This window comes from Carassius auratus, chromosome 14, assembly GCF_003368295.1.
Source record: "Carassius auratus strain Wakin chromosome 14, ASM336829v1, whole genome shotgun sequence".
Lineage (NCBI taxonomy): Eukaryota > Metazoa > Chordata > Actinopteri > Cypriniformes > Cyprinidae > Carassius > Carassius auratus.
Window position 1 is genome coordinate 19,980,647 of NC_039256.1, and position 19,894 is coordinate 20,000,540.

General features: G+C 38.0%; 1 protein-coding gene and 1 long non-coding RNA gene across 2 annotated transcripts in view; both read left to right on the plus strand.

The window, feature by feature from the left end:
• The first annotated feature begins 2,556 nt into the window (after positions 1-2,556).
• The window catches only part of LOC113113958 (uncharacterized), a 32,795-nt gene continuing 15,457 nt past the window's right edge, over positions 2,557-19,894 (plus strand). Inside the window, exon 1 of the long non-coding RNA XR_003293657.1 lies at positions 2,557-2,941. This is a non-coding gene — a long non-coding RNA (uncharacterized LOC113113958). The remainder of the gene's footprint in view (positions 2,942-19,894) is intronic.
• sox3 (SRY-box transcription factor 3) lies at positions 10,006-12,899 on the plus strand. Its single transcript, XM_026280561.1, has one exon. It carries the CDS (start codon positions 10,219-10,221, stop codon positions 11,116-11,118), a length of 900 nt encoding a protein of 299 aa, XP_026136346.1. The 5' UTR covers positions 10,006-10,218; the 3' UTR covers positions 11,119-12,899.

Sequence of the window (19,894 nt, forward strand, 5' to 3'; positions counted from 1 at the left end):
ACTGAATGGACAAAAAAAAGGGGTTTATTTTCTCGTTTTATATACCATGGAGTAAAGTCACGACGACATGAGGTAAATTATAACAGTTTACATTTTTGGGTGAACTATCCCTTTAAGATGTGATGGTGATATTTGAATATAGGAATAGAAAATAGTATAGATAAGGCTAGGGAGCACAGAGCGAGTTGGAGACTGTAGATATACTAAGAATCTTGATTGAGTTTCTTTTCATTGTGTGTGTGTGGTTCTGTGTGAGAGAGGCCAAGGCACAGGAAACGCCCCCCTCTTCAGCCCACAGCCCTGAGACCTGAGAGTGGACCCCCCATTAACCCAGCACACAGCACACACATACCTGCCTCCCCTCATTAGGCCGTGTTGAAGTACATGCTCACCCAAAAGAAGAATAGAAATCCTAATTAGTATTCTCTGCAGGGCCACAACCATTAGCACTTAATTAGCACAGAGAGCACCCCTCTTTCCGGGTGTGGGGTGGGAAGGGGGGTTACATTGAGTACAATATTTCTGCATATTCGCTGTGTGCCTTGGCCATGAAGAGTTTGCTTTTGTTTCGCACATGTGTGCTTGTGTTTGTATGCACATTTATGTTCTGTGTTCCAGCGGCTTCGTATGGTTGCACATGATCCGTTTAGTAAAGCGGTTGCATTTTGTTTCATTGGCCTAAAAATATGACCGTTATGGATCACATCTGGATTTATTGTCATTTGCATTTATGATACAAAAAATAAACAATATATACATTGCAGTAAATGTAATTAGGTCAGTTACTCTCTTTTTAAATATATTCATTTATTTGGAAAAATGCAATTCATATATACTATTAATTTTTTATATATCTGTTTTATGAATTTAAATCTGTATTTTTTGGAAGGACATGATTATATTATATTATATTATATTATATTATATTATATTATATTATATTATATTATATTATATTATATTATATTATATTATATTATATTATATTATATTTTATTATATTATATTATATTATATTCACCTAAACAGAAGCACAGTTATTGAAAATTTTGTCCACAAAATTCAGCAACCAAGTCGATCTCTTAAAATTTCAGATAATTGGCCTTTCCTAAAGATATGAAATGTATGAACTATTAATTTATGATATCTGATATTCCTTGTGTAGATTGGCACAAAATGTGGATGCAGTGGATTTTCTTCTCTTTCCCCATTCCTCCTTCAACTGCTTTCAGTCCTCGGCTAAGCCCAGGGCCGGTGCCACCTTTCACTTCCTGAAACCTTAGAGGTGGAGAGCCATCATTTGACAATTTGGCCTGAATGGGGCAGCCGGTGGATTGAATGTCATTTTCCCACCAGGCTTCCCCATCCAGCCCAGCGTGGAGGGGGTTGGACGAGGAGGATTGGGTGTAATGTGCAGAGTAAAATTAGCACTTTGATGGCAGGTAATGATTTGAGATGAGTGCCACTGACGTAGATTTCCAGGAAGATCTCTCTTTCTCCCTGCAGCTTGCTCTCTCTTCCCCTACGCACCTGTAAGATCAGACCGGGCCGGCCTCTGCTGTCAAAGCTGTAATTTGTCCCTGTTCAATATAATTACGCAATTCCAGATGGACAGTTTTCTGGGTGACTAATCCCATACTTTAAACCCTGGGAAGTCACACAGACCAGATGCAGAGCACACCTCCAGCAGTCCAAATTAAGTTCCTTTAAAAGTCTTGAGTATTAATTACTGGAAAACAAATGCATAATAAGTGGCAGCAGTTAAACTCCATGTTTTAATATAGTGTAACAATGTAATTTTTGTGAAACAAAACTGCCCCCTGTGGCATGTATGGTAATAATGTGGATAACAGCCGTCTGTGGTCGGTGGGGTGTGAATGTGATGATGGCTTTTAGATGGGGCGATGGGCAGGGTCACAATAGCAGTGATTCTCATCTTTTCTTAATGAAATAGTCATTATTCCTCTGGGAAGCTGAATTATGCCACTTTGCGTAGAGAACATAAATACAACAGAAATTCTTTACCTCACATATTTAATTATAAAATCAAATTAACCTATAAGAATTCCCTCTATATGTCTGTAAGGCTTCATTTGCCCAGGGTCGCATATTAACAGATGGGTGTTGAGGGCTGTGTTAAATGTCTTTATTAATCTATGCCTGTCATTTTGACAAAGATGGAAATAAAACACCACTTACTGTCAGTAGCCTTCAAGACGATCAGAACAACAATTAAAGGCTGAAATGGATGAGCACAGAAAGCTCATCATTTATAGGGTTATTTAGGAACGTGTTTGCATTGCTTCAATTTGGCCGGCATGCTTACTGTTTATCCTTTGCAAAAATGTTTTTTCCTCTTTTCTTTCAATAATTACTCTATATGACTATATTGTATAAAGAATATATAGACACTATTCATGTATTCAACTCTATATTGACTTTATTATATATAATACTTAAGTTTTACCCTTTTAACAAACCTCAGTCAAGCTGTAACCGTGAGCACTGGGCATATCGTCTAAGCTTCAGAAGTAACGTGTTTTGTTTTATTTGAGATTCTCTCAGTTTCACAGCTTCTCGGTCACATGCTCTGGTGTTTTTTAGGAGCTCCAGGTCAGTTTCCCTACCAAGTTTTGTGGTCTGCCATGTTGTCCATTCTGCTCAGCTATTTAAAAAATGTTGAATATCAACAATGGCTTTCACTGGGGCATTGTCAACTTTTGTATGAAGCAATCTTGGCTGAATGCGATGGCTCCCAGTGCAGGGCGGGCTTGGCGCGTTGCTGCTGCGGAATGGAAGACTGCTGCTCGCCTGCCCTTCTCTCTCTCATCTCGGCTCAAAACAGCACATTTTGAGACTCTTACCCGGCTCTCTCCAGCTAAACAGTCTACAGGACCCTAAAGATGCAGAGGGAAATATTTAGAAGAGCGGCTGTGCAATGGTGAGTGCCTTTCTGGAAAGCTGCAGCTGTGGGCTGGAGTACATTTGGGGGTGGGGGGGGCTTGTTCAGTGGTGGGGGTGGGGGGATTTTATTAGCATTTCACTTCAGTCCAGAGGCTAAACAGACTAAACTGTTTAAGGATTTTATTTTGACACAAAAAACATGAGTTGTTTGTGAGACTTCCTGTTATTCATCCGTGCCGAATTAAGTCATGGGCTGTCATTCTGTTAAGTCATCATTTGTTAAAGCCGTCATTCTGCATCAGTTCTGCATCATGAATTAATTATTGGTTGATAGTACTCCCTAAAGAGTATTCATAACCATTTCCTTATTTAATCATCAGGCTTGAGTGTTCAGATTGAAAGACCTCCAATATTGTAATATGCAATTTAAATTCCAAGAAGTTATTTTATTAAAATTGTTGAGATTACAGGTTCGTTTCTAGCCTAATTTGTTGGGATATTTTGACAAAAAATAAACAAAAATTATATAAATATAACAAATTTGGACCAAAGAAAGGTTTTATTGATTAAAAAGTCCTTAAAGATATGGAGCAGTGCTTTGTCTGTGCCACATACAGTCTGTACGTAGCTCTGAAAGGTAGTCCAATGTCTTTGTCAGGCTGTCACAGAGAGGAAGCAGTTAGCGTCTGCGAAGTGTCCCTGCCAGTGCAACCGCAACAGCTTGTATCTGCCATTGACATGTCAGTTTCCAGGGCTTTGAGCTGTCAGCCCTACTGCGCCCTTCTCACCCCAGCAGAAAGCGAGAGAGTGGAAGAAAGAGGGTGTTTGTGTGCAGGTTGGCAAACTGCCATATTAGTGGCAAATGAGAATGCATGATAAAAATAGAGAAAGACAGTAATGCACATTTGCTCCCGAAGGACTTTAAAGTGGGTCATTTTAAGTGCAGTACAGATTACAAAATAACTGTAAACCGTATTGACAGAACAACTTAAGTAACGAGTTTAATAAGCATAAAGATGTCGGTGGACTAGACCTATGAAGTTATTTTTAAGGAGAAGCATTCATTGTAAGCATGTGGGACTGTGCCCTATGCAGTGTACACTTATGAGGGTCCGGTCTCCACCGTGTCTCACTCTGGCAAGGTGAACAGATTCATGCCCAGGCACCCAATCCATTATCCTGTCAACAACAGCAGGTCCCTGCCACAGTTAGCAGCAACACTGGCTGTAATGAAATCATCAGTAATCCCAAAACTCATCTCATCATACCCAAGGTAATTAATGCATTTGGAGGGCGATGGCTAACTCTTAATTAAATTATGCTTCTTTTAATGAGGCCTTTATGTAGGGTAAATTTATGGCCAGTATCTCCATTATCAAGTGCTCGGCGCTCAAGAGAGATTTGTCATTTTCACCTCAAATCACTCGCAGATTAACGTAATGAAGCCCATGATTAATATATCAATTTATACTTGTTTGTTTCTTTCCTCCAGATTTAATGAATTACCCGGCGTAATTAGTTCTTCAGGATTTTGCCACAGCCAAAACCTCAGTTCTCGCTAAATATGCAGAAAGTATTATCGTTTCGTATTAATTTTAGAATAATTTGGAGATAACAACTTTGTGGCATTAATCATATTACAAAATTGGGTGTATTTAATTAATTAAAGATATACCCTGCAAATTAATTGTGCATTTTCACAATATTATCTTAAGTAATGAAGGTCTGACGAAGCGACAGTTTCATTTTTAAAAGGCACCAGATTAGTGGGGTCTTAATTATGTTTAAAACAAAAGCAATCTGCTTGCCACATTTGGGGCAAAGCAAAATCAGACAACTCAGCATTCTCTGCTAAACAAAAAAGAGAAAGTTTCTATTGTTTTGGAGAAACTGTAATACATGGAAATGATTCAAAAGATACATGGGAAATAATGAGGTCTGTAATTAGCCAATGATGGCATTTCAGTGATGGCAAATCTGATCCATTTCTGCAAGTCTGACTGACAAAAGACAACATAGAGTTAACAAAATGCTTTCTGTGTATTTTGCTCAGGATGTGATATTTATTTATATGGAACTTTACAAAATGTAAATGTTCGTTTTTCATTTTACTTTAATTATATTTATTTATTCTTGTCTCGTGTTTAAAAAAAGAAAGAAATCCGCTCTAGGCATGACACCCTTATCGTTTGTCTGACAGACACTTATACTAGAGACATTTTAAACATTATCACATTGCTGACGTGCAGGAGAGAGAGATATAGCTTTAACATAATAAAAAAAAAATCCTTCACAGATACACTTAGCTAAAGCTAATAACACCTCCAAACTCAAAGACAATTGCTTGTGCTGTTAGAATTTGCTCAGTGATTTAATCAAAACTATATTTATAGTAATTTTCTGCTAAATTAAATCAGTGGTTTAATTGAAATTAGCTTTCATTGGGATAGAATAAATGTAGTTAAAACTATTTTCATTTAACGCATCATGTACTAAATGTGGTTTTATTAATGTTTCGCTTAAAATTTTCCTCCTGAAAGTTAAAGATATTGTAGAAAAATGTTGTCATTGGGGAGCAAATATAGGGACTGTGTATTCAGACCATGTGCTGGATGTCTTAATGTCCCTGCAGATGATGTGTGCACATTAGCTTCATGCTGCATTAGATCAGAAATCCTATTCATCACTGGCTGGGCTAAAGAGCTTCTCAAATGTGCCTTTATTCTTCTGTTGCAACAACTTCTCTTATGTACTGTGTACTTACTGGGAAATTATCCTACTCCTTGAAAATATATACAAAAGTGGAATAAAAACATATACATACAACACATCTGAATAGGGCACATGCTTTAGACAAGCATGCCTTGCTTCCAGTAAATAAGGACTTTCATTTGAAAGCTTACCACAATTAGGTGACTAAAACAGGACAATAAAACCACTTAACTAAGATGGTAAGAATGTCATTTGCATCAGTGTTTATATATATATATAACCTAGAGTGTGACGGATATATAATTTCTTTTTCAGGTAAAAGTGCATATTTTATTGGACTGTATGATAACATGAAAAAACTGTTAAACAAGCTGTGGACCTCAGTGGAAGACGGATGCTCGTCTTCAACGGTGAATTACCTGTAGTAGCTCCATTTTCCTGCAGGAAAATCAAAGAAAATCAAAGAAATTGATCCATGCATTTTCAGTGAGAAATCTGATTCAGTTTTTACATTGTGAAATGCTGAAACCATTTGATTTCAGATCTATTTTTATTTCCTGCCCCAGGGTCAGTTTTTTTTCTTTGATTATTATTATTTGTCTCATTCGAGCATTAGTGCCATTAAGTCCCATTGTTATTCAATCGGTAAGCTGTTATCCTCTGCAGGTGACTGAGATAAAGTGCTGAAGCGCGCTTTACAAACTTGCTGAGAATAGACAGTGTCTTGTAATATTTCTCTATTTAAAGCTGGTTTAATTAAATATGTATTAGTCATATAGTTTTTTTCAATTGCGCCTATTAATAAACTTTTTTAAAATAAATAAAACCGTAATATAGGATAAGGAAAATGCCTAACGTGACAACGACAAATAGCACGCTTAACACGTATTAGTGACTCAAAATACCTAAAATAAGTTAGGTAAAAATAGCATTGTCCTTTTTCAAATAAATTTACTTTACAGCACTGCTGATTTAAATTTAAATACCGAACTCATATGCTTCAAATAAAACAACAGGATATCATCCAGTAGTTCGCGGTGACATCTGAAAGAAGGTCAAACTCAAGCCTCTTTTCTTTAATTGACCAGTGAATATTATTTTACCAGTGTCAGAACCAGAGGGGACGCAACCATTCAGCCAAATACAATAGGAATAACAGAGCGAGCTGAAATTGCATCTTCATTTGCATACTCGGTTCAAAAATCATGCAAATCCCAATGAGACGGTCCTTTATTGTGCCTGCAATTGAAAAATCATTCTGTTAACCATGGTAACTCTGGCCTTATTCGTGACCAGTGAGTTGAAACAAAAAAGTTATTAATTCATACGGTATGACGTTTAAATGGATTCCGGTGCAATGGTTAATGGTTCGGCGAAATATAGCCTCTATTTGATCTCATAAATGGCAGGTGATGATTCAATTAAAATTAATTATTATTATTAGTAGTAGTATTTTTGTTTCGTTTTGGCTATGGTGTTTAACGTGTTATTGTTCTATAGACAAAATATATTTAGCCTAATATTATTAATAATATTATAAACTTTTCCCCCAAAATGTATTAGGCTATTCACACGCCTTTCTATGAATTTGATCTTATGTTTGTACTTTTTTAATCAAGTACAAATGGTAAAAAAAAGTATTGCTTTATAGCCAACAACAATGTTACATAAAAATTATTTATTAAAAATAAAAATAATTTCAAATAACTATATAGTTTTTCCGCATAATTTTGATTAGTGCTATTGTATCTGTGTCGCGTGCAGATTATTGGACTATCAAGTTCACTTATTTAAACTGTAGAGAGCAGTTTAAATAAGTATAAGTAACTGTATAAGCAACCCTTATTAGAGTAGAAAAACAGTGTCTTTTTGTAGCTCTGTGTGCGCTTTGCTATTATTTACTTCCACTTTAATTGTTTAGGTTGAGCTAATTAACAAGTGAATCCAGGGCTCTGGAAAAAAAAGGACTTTACACGTCGATAAAGAATAGAAGTCATGTGGTGATTTATTGTTAGGATATTGTTGGTCTCTCAATAGTTCAGAACGAGTTGTTAAAACGTTCAGCTAATAAAAATCTCACAGCTCAAATACGTGACATAAGTCAGTAAGGAACTGATATTTATCAATGGCACGGATAAATAGTTTTATAGGTTTGCACTAGCGCTTATTTTTTAGTGGAAGCCTAATTAACACACAATGGCCTCCTTATTGTATTTATCTGCTGCACAGTGACTATTCGGGTCATTTGAACAGTGCTTATTGCCTGCTACACTAATGGACAATTCACTGCTCGGCCATCACACACGTGAGTGATTTTCGGTTTTGAGCTCAATGATGTTGAACACTGGGAGGCTTTCCTGGTGGTCCTCGGCCTTAGCTCTCGTTAATTGGGAAATTTGGAGAACAGAAGCCCTCATTACCGAGCTCCGGGTAACTGGGAGTTTTCCTTTTCCTGCTGTCTCCTACATTTCCATAAGCAGATTACAAGAGGATATGTTCCTGAAACCACTCGGATAAATCACCGGTTTCGTGGAACAAGTCTCCAAAAAGAACTGTTGTCATAACTGCCTCTACATCGCTATTTATAATAATCTAATGATGTTCTAAATTATGATTTTTTTTACTACATTGAAAACGACGGGAAAAGAGAATCCACTGTTTTTGTTTTGGGGGATGGTTACTTATTTTTATTGAAAATTAGAATTATATTTTATTTGACAGTGATTTTTTTATTATTTCTAGCCTACAAATCACATAAATGCATGTTAGTGTTTTATTTGATGTTACAAATTAACTTAGGCTAGCTATAGAAAAAAATACAATCAAAATAAAATCGTAGCATAGGCCTACTATAATTCAGTAATTTAATTGGGCAATGGTATATTATTATTTTTATATATTATAATGCTTAATTATAAAGATCACGCTTTCATATATTGCCCTATGATGAATAATGTATGCCCTGCTTTACAATTGCAAACCTCGTGCCTGAATATCAACATCGGGTAACAACACTCGTACTTGTTAAGAGTAGTTTGGAGAGTAAATAACGGAGACGTGTTGGTGTACGAATGCTACAAATCGGTCACACACACGGTGAAACTTATCTAAATGGCCAAGTCGTTAGTGTGTGGTGTTAAAAGCCCATCGTGAATATTCAGTAGGCTACTGTAATCGTTCAGTCTCAGTGGCGTTGAATGTGTTAAATGATGATGTTCTCGATGGGTGATGTGCTAATACTGACCTACTGGAAGGTGTAGGCGAAGTTCTCCCCGGGAGACAGAAAATCTCCCAGCAGAGACACGTCTAAAGACATTTGTAAATCACACAATAAGACACGGAATGAGTGCAGTTGACAGTAACTGGTGGTATATAAATGTAATAATCAACGTACACTCAACACTAGCGTGGCAGTTCTAAAAAGTCGTTTTTAGAGAACTTGTTTGTAGTTATTGTCACTCATCAGAATTATTTTTTGCTTCAGGACAATATACTATTGTTCCACAGGGGGGCGTTACTGTATTAATTTTCTATTCACGAGGTGGTCGCGGACGCTTAACCAAAAATGCGAAGAGTGTTTCTAAAAACAACTATTTTTGTTGGTTGTTTGTCTTTACGCAATTATTGTGTTATAGTGTCATAGCAAACTATTATTCTGTTGACTTATAAAAGTTATAAAATAAAGTATGAGACAAAGAATGTAAATAAATTGCTTTTTTAAAATCGTACTTTTAATCAGTATCACTTTTAAGAGCTTTAATTCCCACAATAGGAGATTATCTTGAAAATAATAATAATAGCTAATTAAAAATCTATATTAATGGTGAAGCAAAAAAGGTAGCATACCATTTGATGTAGCTAAGATTTTGCATCAGTGGATGCAAGTTTGCCCTTTCTCTTTAAAAAAATAAATCAAGCTTTTAATTTAATTATATGCTGAATATTTAACTAGGCCTAACGATTATTTTTGTGCCTTTATAGTGCCATTACTAGATGCAAAGTTTATAGTTGATTCCATTAACTAGGATCTAACCTGATTCTTGTCTTTATTTTAAGCAACAAATTAAACATGTTTTTTTTGTGCTGTATTACGATGAACAGTTTGTGCATTTTTCGGGGGAAAATTCGAAATCCATAACCTATTCTGTACTGAAAAAGTAGGGATTGGCCGCTTTAGAAAAATATTTGCTAAGTGATCAATTTTGTCAGAAGTGCACAGATGCCCCTGATGTAGTTATTTTATCCCACTTAAAGTGCATCCTGAAGCACAGTGCACAGGCAGCGCGCTGCTTGGATGGCAAAGTGTGAGGCGCTCTCTGATTGGTCGGCGCTGAGCTCATTGTTATGCTGTCAATCCAAATCACATGGCCGAGCCTCTATTAACAGCTGAGCTTAGCGCACAACTTTGCAGAGTTCCGTGGCAGAGCAGAGCAAGACATACGGGACCGGTGAGGAGACTTTTGAAAGAGTTCGATGCTTCTCATTTGATCAGAGTTTCATCTCTTCGAACTTTTTACTGACTACAGGCTACTTAATAGGGTGAGGCTCTTTAAACTTCAGTGTTTTCGTAAGAGTGCGCGGCACCACTTCCAAGTCGTTTGAATGTATAGCATGATGGAAACCGAGATTAAAAGCCCCCTTCCGCAGTCCAACACGGGCTCGGCTGCGGGCGGCAAAAACAACAGTTCCAACGACCAGGACCGGGTGAAGCGGCCTATGAATGCTTTCATGGTGTGGTCCCGCGGTCAGCGGAGGAAGATGGCACAAGAGAATCCCAAAATGCACAACTCTGAGATCAGCAAGCGCCTCGGTGCTGACTGGAAACTTTTGACTGACGCCGAGAAGAGACCTTTCATTGATGAGGCCAAGCGCTTACGAGCCATGCACATGAAGGAGCACCCGGATTACAAATACCGTCCCCGCAGGAAGACCAAGACCCTGCTGAAGAAAGACAAGTATTCCTTGCCCGGGGGACTCTTGGCACCCGGTGCCAACGCTGTCAACAACGCCGTGTCAGTGGGTCAGCGGATGGACTACACGCACATGAACGGCTGGACGAACAGCGCGTACTCCCTCATGCAGGACCAGCTGGCCTACCCTCAGCATCCCAGCATGAACAGCCCCCAGATCCAGCAGATGCACCGGTACGAAATGGCGGGGCTTCAGTACCCCATGATGTCCACGGCCCAGACCTACATGAATGCCGCGTCCACGTACAGCATGTCACCAGCATACACGCAGCAAACTTCCAGTGCAATGGGTTTGGGCTCCATGGCTTCAGTGTGCAAGACGGAACCCAGCTCTCCTCCTCCGGCCATAACCTCTCATTCCCAACGTGCTTGTTTGGGAGACCTGAGGGATATGATAAGCATGTACCTGCCCCCCGGAGGAGACAGCGCCGACCACGCCAGCCTACAGAGCAGCCGGTTACACAGCGTCCACCCGCACTATCAAAGCGCAGGGACTGGCGTGAACGGAACGCTACCCCTAACCCACATTTGAAAGACTCCTAAAAAAAGACTTAAGTAGCCTACTTCGGATACTTGAACATTTTGATTTGCAAAAAAGAATCGAAGTTCAATTTCGTTTTTAAAAAAGAAACTATTTTTAATCTCAATGAGTTGTCCGTTTTAAAGCATTTTATGACGACATATCGGGGACTTCAGAATAAATTGTATTGCAGAGGAGCTTTTTATCATAAGCTGTAAAGCAATCAACGTCTGTAGAAGAATATTGGACTTCTGACTTATTTGCCGTCAGAGTTTGTCTGTATGAAAAGGGCACGTGGCTCCGTGAAGAGGCTGTATTTCAAAAACAAAAAAGAAAAAGAAATGGAGGGAGAGTAGTCTATGTTCACTCATAAATGTTTACACTTATTTTTTAGAATGTCGGTTTTGTCAAAAATATGTTTAGTCTTTTTGTTGTTCATTTATGAACTAGGTTTTATTGAAATGAAAGACTGTGCTGGTTGCAAGCGCAAAGTTTGTTTTATTTATAGTGAGTTTTTTTTTAAAGCTTGTGAACCATTGTACGTCTTGTTGAAATGTTAGACTTTTTTTTTTGTGAATGTTTCTTTCTGTGATGTTATGGCAGTATCAGGTTAACCCATTTTGTGGGACGGAGAGTTTTATTTAAACTGACGTTTCTACTCGAGCCCATCCTATTCCTAAATGAATAAATTTGTTGTACAAAAAAAAAAAACTTAATGGCTAGATATGATTATTATTATTACTTTTTTTTTAATTCAGTGAATTGTTTGGTTCTTTGAATCGTATGTCTACCAGAAAACCAGTGACAGAATTACTAATTCGCTTTAAGCCAAATGTGGTAATTTGAAGCGATCGGTTAAATGAAAAGTAAATACGCGAATTCAGATACGCCCGCTACCAATCAGATTTCAACACCCCGAGGATTGTTATTAAACCGCAGATATATTTGTGCCTTTCAAATGCCTAAAAATACAATCTGTCTGTAAATGAATCAAGTATCATTCTATATATTGGACCACTGAATTAAAGCATGGCGCCTAAACACTGTATGTCATTTTCCCTGAATTATCATATGTATATACTGTAAGCTCAGTTCTGATAATAGCCTACTACAAATCATAAAAATGAAACTTGTTTCAAAATATGCTGTTTTCATAAGATTTACTTGCTGTTGGTGAGACAACTCTCCTTTGCAATAATGTGCAACACAAAACATAATAAAACTGAAAATCCTAAATATATAAATGGAGGAAAATATTTTTTTTAACACACATGAACTGTCATGCATATAAACTGTGTAATCCACCCTCATGCATTTTCACTTGTTGAGTCCAGGTACATACAGTTCCTCAGAAGTAGTTTGTGGTTTACTATAAATATCGTTAATCCTTTGAGTTTGTCAAAACCTGACGATGAAACGGTTGATAATTTCTGACAATTATCTTCATAATTAGTGATTAATGCAGGGATTATTTGGTTGCTATTTCACTATTTCAGCTACTATGTTGTGGCGATGTTTTTGGGGTCAGACAGAGGTTAAATATTTGCTGTACATTATTCAGTGATTTGACTATCACACAATATTGTATTTTTGTCTGTGTCAAGCAACCATTTTTCCATACCTTTCTTGTAGTAGTTAGCCAAGAAAAAGGAGGCACATACAAGGCTGTTATGGACTGCCTCATGTAATTTAGGGTGTCATTTCAACTACTGAGTTCTCGATATATAATATGTATAATAGCCTAAATGTTTTGTCTAACATATGTTCATAAAGAATAAAGAATCTTCAATGTCTTTGCAACATCTTTGGTTAAAAAAACAAAGAAACAAAAAAACACACCCTTCTAATAAAGATACATTTTGGCTGGAAATGGTTCTTTGAAAATTTAAATATAGATGTAATTTTTTTGTAGATCAACATATTGATTTCTAAAATTATATATAAGCCTACTTTTGTAAATAACTGCTAAAAAGCTCTTTATGCTAGTGACCTTAAGTTTTCATATAGGATCAGGCTGGGAAACCTCTAATTTAATAATCCTTTACTTTTTTTGAAACTCTACGGATTTGAGAATTTTGAATTGAGCAAGCTTTTTTTTCTTATTTTTTTTTGAAATCTCAGATACTTGATTTAACTTGTTTCTGAAATATCCCTTGTTCATCCGTGTTCAATAATTATCCGTTCTGCCATGCACCTCACATTTTCCGAAGTCAAATCAACTCACTGATTTGGATCACTTGAAACTTCTCAACAGTAAAACTGTAAGGGTGTGTTGCATTACAAATACTATCTGTATTTACAAAAAAATTTAAACCCTTTATCTCAAACATTTAGATTTTTGCTTAAATTCTCAAGCAATAGATTTTTATTTAAGGAATACTTTTAAGAACTCAAATTCTTCAGTCACTTCAGATTTTTGCACACAGCAATATGAAACAATCTTTTTGAATGACATTGTCACACTGAGTGTGCAACAGAATTTCACAATATTGGTGCACCTGATAGTTTTACACTATAGGATGAGCTGCACAGCATCTCGGGGCATTTTATTCCCCAGAGCCGTTCAGTGCATGTACTGGCTGCTGTCTTTCCCACATTCACTGACAGGTTTGATCCATGTCTCATTGCTGTGCTTGGATTAGCCCTGTACAACTCTATGGATGCCAACAGATTAAACAGACCTCCCTGAAAGTAATAGTGTGTTGGAGACAGCCCATCATGCTTCCTAATTTTAAAAGAAAAAAATATATCAATAAATAATTAAAGCAACTATGACCGATGCAGTGGTGAATTTGTTGCATATGTCTGATATGAATAGTTTGCTGGGTACCAGATTTGTTTTTATTTTTTGACATTCACAGTGACACTATTGATATTATCAATTTCCAGTTCAAACAATACATGTATTTAAATTCACATGAGTGAAGCTGTACTGATAGCAGAATACATTAGGTCCCTTCCAGCACAGAGTGGGCCCCCCTCTCTATCTCTCTCTCTCTCTCACTTGCTCGCTCAGTCATGTGGAGCACTGTGCCCACTCAGCAAGTGCAGGCATATCCCCACTTCCATCTGCTTATGACCTCACTGGAGCTGTTTGTTTAACCCTTTTTCCAAACCAACATAATTGCACACTACCACAATCAAGCATGCTGGATTTGGAGTTAGATGGCATTAGAGACAGAAAGCTTTCTCACTTGCTTTCTGCTGTGGGTCTTTTTTATATGTAAATATATATTATTCAAACTGTCTACCTTCCCCTTTTTCTGAGTGTTATGATTATTCCTGACGTATTTGAATACATGTGCCAATCTAAGAATTAAAAACGTGGCACTAGTCCTGTATCAATTTTGTTCACTGAACCTGCTCAGCAACTCTCATTGCGAACTCCTCATTCCAAATCGCTAGGTGTTTTTTTAGTACTCCTGATCACGAACATACACAGATTACAGTACGTCAGTTGAAGAATGGGTGTGTTTGAAAAATAAAGTGAACAGGCTCTGTGGTATTTCAATGGTGCCAGACTGGACTTGCTGTGGTGTTGTGTACTAAAAACAGAATATCCTAGTATTGATTAGCAGGCTGGCTCAAGGCATTGCTGTTGGGCCTGTCCACTGGAGTGAGACTCATGTGGGCTGTGAGGACGGACTAGAGTCGAGGTGTGGGGGTGAGTTAATCTCCCTGAACTGGGGCAGATGTCGTTGACGAGCCCCTATTAGATCAGCTCCCGCCGTGGGAAAATGGCATCCAATCCTTACGGGGTCAGGACTTTAAGTTGACCCTCACAGTCTCATCCCACCTCAGAGAGCTGTCCATTCTCCTGCACTTTATCTAAGAGACAGGCTCACCTCTCCTGCTTTTGGCCATTGTCTTGTTTTACTATTGTATGTTTGCTGTTCTTGTACACATAAACCTAACCTCTTCCTCTTCTTGCAGCACGTGTCATGATTTTGGTTCCTCTCTGCATTTTATGTTCATGTATTAAATATGTGTTGATGCCTTGTTCAGTTTTGTTTCACTTTTCTCTTTAGTTCACACCAGTCTCTGTATCGATTTGCTTCATTGTTTGCCCCCAACACTCTTTTTGGGTTCCCACAACCTTTCATGCAACAGATCTTAAAACAACACATTTTTTTTTCAGCTTTTGTGCAATAGAAAGTTTCCATAGATGTTAAAAGTTCTTCATATGTTATAAATGCCAGTCATTGTTTTAAGGGAAGAAACTCAGGCATCAGGCATTTAGAATATGGATGTCATTTCTTATATGTATTTTTCTGAAAGTCATACATTTTAGGTACGAGTATTATCAGTATTATTTGAAATTTAAAGATGATCTCAAATCTAGTCTAGGTGAATGTGCCAACTTGTTTCTCCTCTCCAATGATTCTGATGTTTGTTGGTAATTATAGCCATGGTTGAATCTCCATGGCATTACACAACCACAAAGAATGTAGAGTGGGAGGTTTAAAGGGCGGCTGCTGCTCCAATTCAGGCTTGGCCCTGCAGTCCAGGTGCAAGTGACTTGCATTGATGTCAGCATAGAGTAAATAATTCGAATGAATAGAGTCTTAGCGCAAGGGGCCTGGCTATTTTATGGAAAGACTTTAGCTAATGAGATATAAATAGAGCAGTTTAGACACTTAGTAGGTGATATTGTGTTGTAGTTTGATTAGTCAGAATCTATTAAGTAATGTTGCCAATCTGTGGACCACTTGCCTTCATGGATATTAATGTACATTTTTTTAACATATTTTGTAGATGTTTATTATATGAATTTAGTTCAATTTTGCCCAATATCCATAAATTCCCATTCTATGTTCCCATTCTATACAACCATAACTTTTCACTGGTGCATCCAGTCTTGGCCACACTTTAAGTTAAACGATGCACGTTTGTAGTATTTGGGTGAGAACACGGTGAGAAGTGCTGGACTGAAGGGGAATTAGTCATGATGATATTTTAGTGAAACCCCTCGTAGAGCCGTGGAGCCTAAACTGAGAGTGTGGAAATTTCCCTGAATGTGGAACTACCCTGCCCTTAACGTCTGCACTGCTCTCTTGGGTGGAGCATGTGCAGGGAGTTTCTCTGACGCAGGACGGAAACAGGTTTTAGGGTGCCTGTCCAAGATAGAATTTGGAGGAGTATGAGTGACACTAGGGCAGATGGCACAATTTTGGGGACAAACAACCAAGTGAAAAATGTCAGGTTCAGTTTTTTTTTAAATTCAACCTGATCTCAAATATTTTACAAGGTGGCGATTTCATATGAATTTGTATGATGCGATTCATATTGAAATGTATATTTAATGTGTATTTAATGTGATTCTCTCTTTCTCTGTCTCTTCACCCCTCTCTTATTTCTCCCTCCTCATGGGCCATGTAAGCAGATTGTTTCAATTCATACGAGCCACTATTTCACCAAAAACATAATGCAGTTACAAGTTGCAATGAAAGTGGCATTTCTCCCCAAATTCTTTCAGAGAAATAAAAATGGACAAGAAAGTTGTTGCCATACAGTAAAATTATAGAGTTAAAACTAAAACTAACATGGATAGCATAGTTTAGATAATTTTGGTCATTATGGAATTTGCTGAGAAATGTTTCAGTAAATATTGAAGTCTAGTTGCAGGTTTAGCTGACTACAGTATGACACATTAAGATTTTTTTTACTGAAACTCTAAATGTGAGATTATTAGGGTCTTTCCCTCAGGGAAAAACAAAACTTGAGAAGCAGAAAACTTCAAAAACTGATTTGCTATCCATTTAAAGAAAAACTAACATCCCATCAGGGATTTTTCTTTGTGGAAACTTTTGAAGCAGATCTTAATAGAGTCCACATATTTTGGTAAATACTAGAAGGAGAAAATGTTGATAAGTGATACACAACCTACATGTGCAATGACAGTGAAAGCAGTTGGGAAAGTAGAGACAATACTTGCAGTGCAGAGGTTAAGGGGTTGGGGGCAGGGATGTGAAACTGGGGAGATTAGGCCTCTCATCTAGGCCACAGATATTGATTAGTGTAGGTTGGGTCATCAAGAAGAAACCGAGATTGACAGATGAACAATAGTATTATGCCTGTGTGATGACTCCTTGTCATGTCTGTGATGTCAGGGGTTTTGAGGATGCTCGGAAAGTACGTACATTAGTCCAAATCGCCAATGCCTCCTCTGTTATTCTTGAATGTCTTCACTCAGGTGAACATCTTGTAGTTCTCCAAGCACATGGAAATAAGACTCTACGCAGAAGCGCCTCACTTGTTTATTGATTAGTTGCCATTGTTAGTCAGTTATTTCTCTGAAAGATGTGCATTTGTGCACCAAAGGCTCATATTGGGGCATGTCTGGAGGGGTGTACAAATGTTACGCTTGTTTTCTTTTATGCTTCTTTTTCAGTAAGTGCCCCACTCCAGTTTCATTCACTTCAGTTTCATTGACTCAATAAAAGAATGATAATGAGCCTCAATGTTTTGTAATTTCTTTCCATTACATAACTTATACTGTAAGGTTAAATGGGTCATTTACTAACCCTCATTTTTGCATTTTTTAAACACTTTTTGTCTCGACAATGACATTCAAAAATGACAGAGACATTTAGCAAAATATCTTCTTTTGTGTTCCTCAGAAGAAAGAAACCCATAAAGGTTTGGAATGACATGAAGATAAATAATGGATCAAATTTTGTGATAGCAATAGCATAAGGAATTGCATTTAGGATGTAATACAGTGGAATTTAACAAAAGACAGATGCATAGTTGTATTTGTTTTGATATTTCATGTCATAGTCAGTCAGCCGGCATTGTGTCCTGCTTTTAAGTGCTGTCCTCTTTGGTTCTCCCCCATGTTTAGTCTTTAGAGTCTCAGTCACAATTGCATAATATGATATTTTGAAATTTGCATTCATCAACAGCTTTATTATTTTGTCCACTCCAGCCTGTCACTCAGAGCAGCACTCCAGTGTCTGTAGCATGTGAGTGAGCCTGTAGAAAGATCAGTAGCTGGTGCGACTAGCTACTTGTGAGGGTGAGAAGGAACACCAGCTAATGAGCAGTAGCCGAAGATAACGTAAAATAAACAAAACCCAGCATAAAAGCCTAGCTTTTTTCCCTTGCATTTTGGACGCTTTTCATCTCATTGAGCATTGTGTACGCCGATGTTGACTGCGCCTACAGGCCTCACTTGTCAAAATAATATTATTGTGGTGTTAAAGCTCATTATAATGCCCTGTTTTGTTGGAAACCAATCTTGGCTTTTAACTGTGGGTTAACGTGATATCCTTTTCACCATGCGCTCTATAGGTCAAATGAGACGTAAAGCTCTGAAATGCGTACTTTGTCCCACGAGTCGAACCCGAAAAGTTCATTCGCATCCCTCTCTCCAAACCCCCGGCAAATATCACACCTCGGATGCATAAACATGCCTGAGCTCCACACATCAAGCTACGCAGGGGGCCTGGCTGGCTATAGACCCGCACTGTGACACCAATCAGGAATGATGGCAGCCCCCTTTGTCATGCTAACAGGAATTGCCTCTTCTCTTATTCAAATGCTCTCCTTCTCTTTCTCCCTCCCTTCATCCCTCTCTCCTTTTCTCCCTCCTCACGGGCCATGTAAATCCATACTTAGAGAGTTTGAAAAAGAGGGAGAGCGAACGGGAGAGGGAGTGAGAACTCCCTGTCCCCAGAACCGTTGATCGGTGGGCCTCTCTCCTGGGGGTCAGCGTGGCTCTCGCAGCGCCGAGCTGTTTCCATGCCCAGCCGAGCGCATTTCATATTCAAATGCTCCAATCAGGCCTGTGACCCGCGGGGGGCTTTTTTACAGCCCGGGCCTTGGGTCAACGGGTCAAGATGGTGATTTAATAGCCAGGGCGATGGGATAAAAAAGGGAAAAGGGTGATTTAGTGACTGAATGAGTCATAAAAAAGCACTTTTTTTGTGTTGTCTTGGCTTGTGTCAGTTTGGCGCTTTTCTCTCTTCACCTGATTAGGCACCTGTTTGTGCCTTTAAAATGGCTGAGGACGTGTCAGAGATTGACAGTACGAGAATCAAAGGTTTAAGGTCCTTCTGTGGTGTGGTGTGTTATGGGGCAATCTTACCTGAGCATCTTGTTATTCATGTCTCGACAGGTGTGTTCGCTGCAAATTACACAGAGCTGGTATGTATGTGTAGGCTTGTTGTCATGTACTAATTATTCTGGAGACTGTCTTTGCATGTGAACGCTGAATAAAATCTGATGTTTAGTTGTCGTTACTTGGAATACGTCTGACATGCGGTGGTTTGCCCTCTGGCGTATTCCCCTAGAAGCTATTGACACAGTTGGTTTAACTTTCACAGAGTATTAGAACGAATTCCACTACACAGAAATATGTAAAGTAAACCAATCAGAATAAAAATGTTGATGATCAAGAAATCAGAAGGTATTTGGTTGATTTCATGTTTTAATTGACTGTTTTTAATTGTTGTTATTATTATAATTTATTTATTAATTCATACTGGAGGCCTATGTTTTGCCTTGAAAATTAATCAGAAGGTTGTTAGTTGGTATTAATTTATTTTTTAATTTAAAACTATTTAATGAAATAGGCTAATAAATTAAATGTTCCTGAGGTACGAGATAATGGAATCCAGTAGACTGGATTATACACTCTAATATGTAAAGTGCTGATGGTGATGGGTGTTAAGACATTTCTTGATTGGGAGTCGTTAGTATTTAGCTTAAGTCCGTTGAGATGTAAAAGAGGCCTGTGTGTGAGAGCTGCGCTGCCTGCAGAAGCTCAGTAGCTGCCACCTCAGTG

What these genes read in the sequence shown, in the direction of transcription:
- sox3 (XM_026280561.1), top strand. Translation starts at nt 10,219, where the DNA reads ATGTATAGCATGATGGAAACCGAGATTAAAAGCCCCCTTCCGCAGTCC.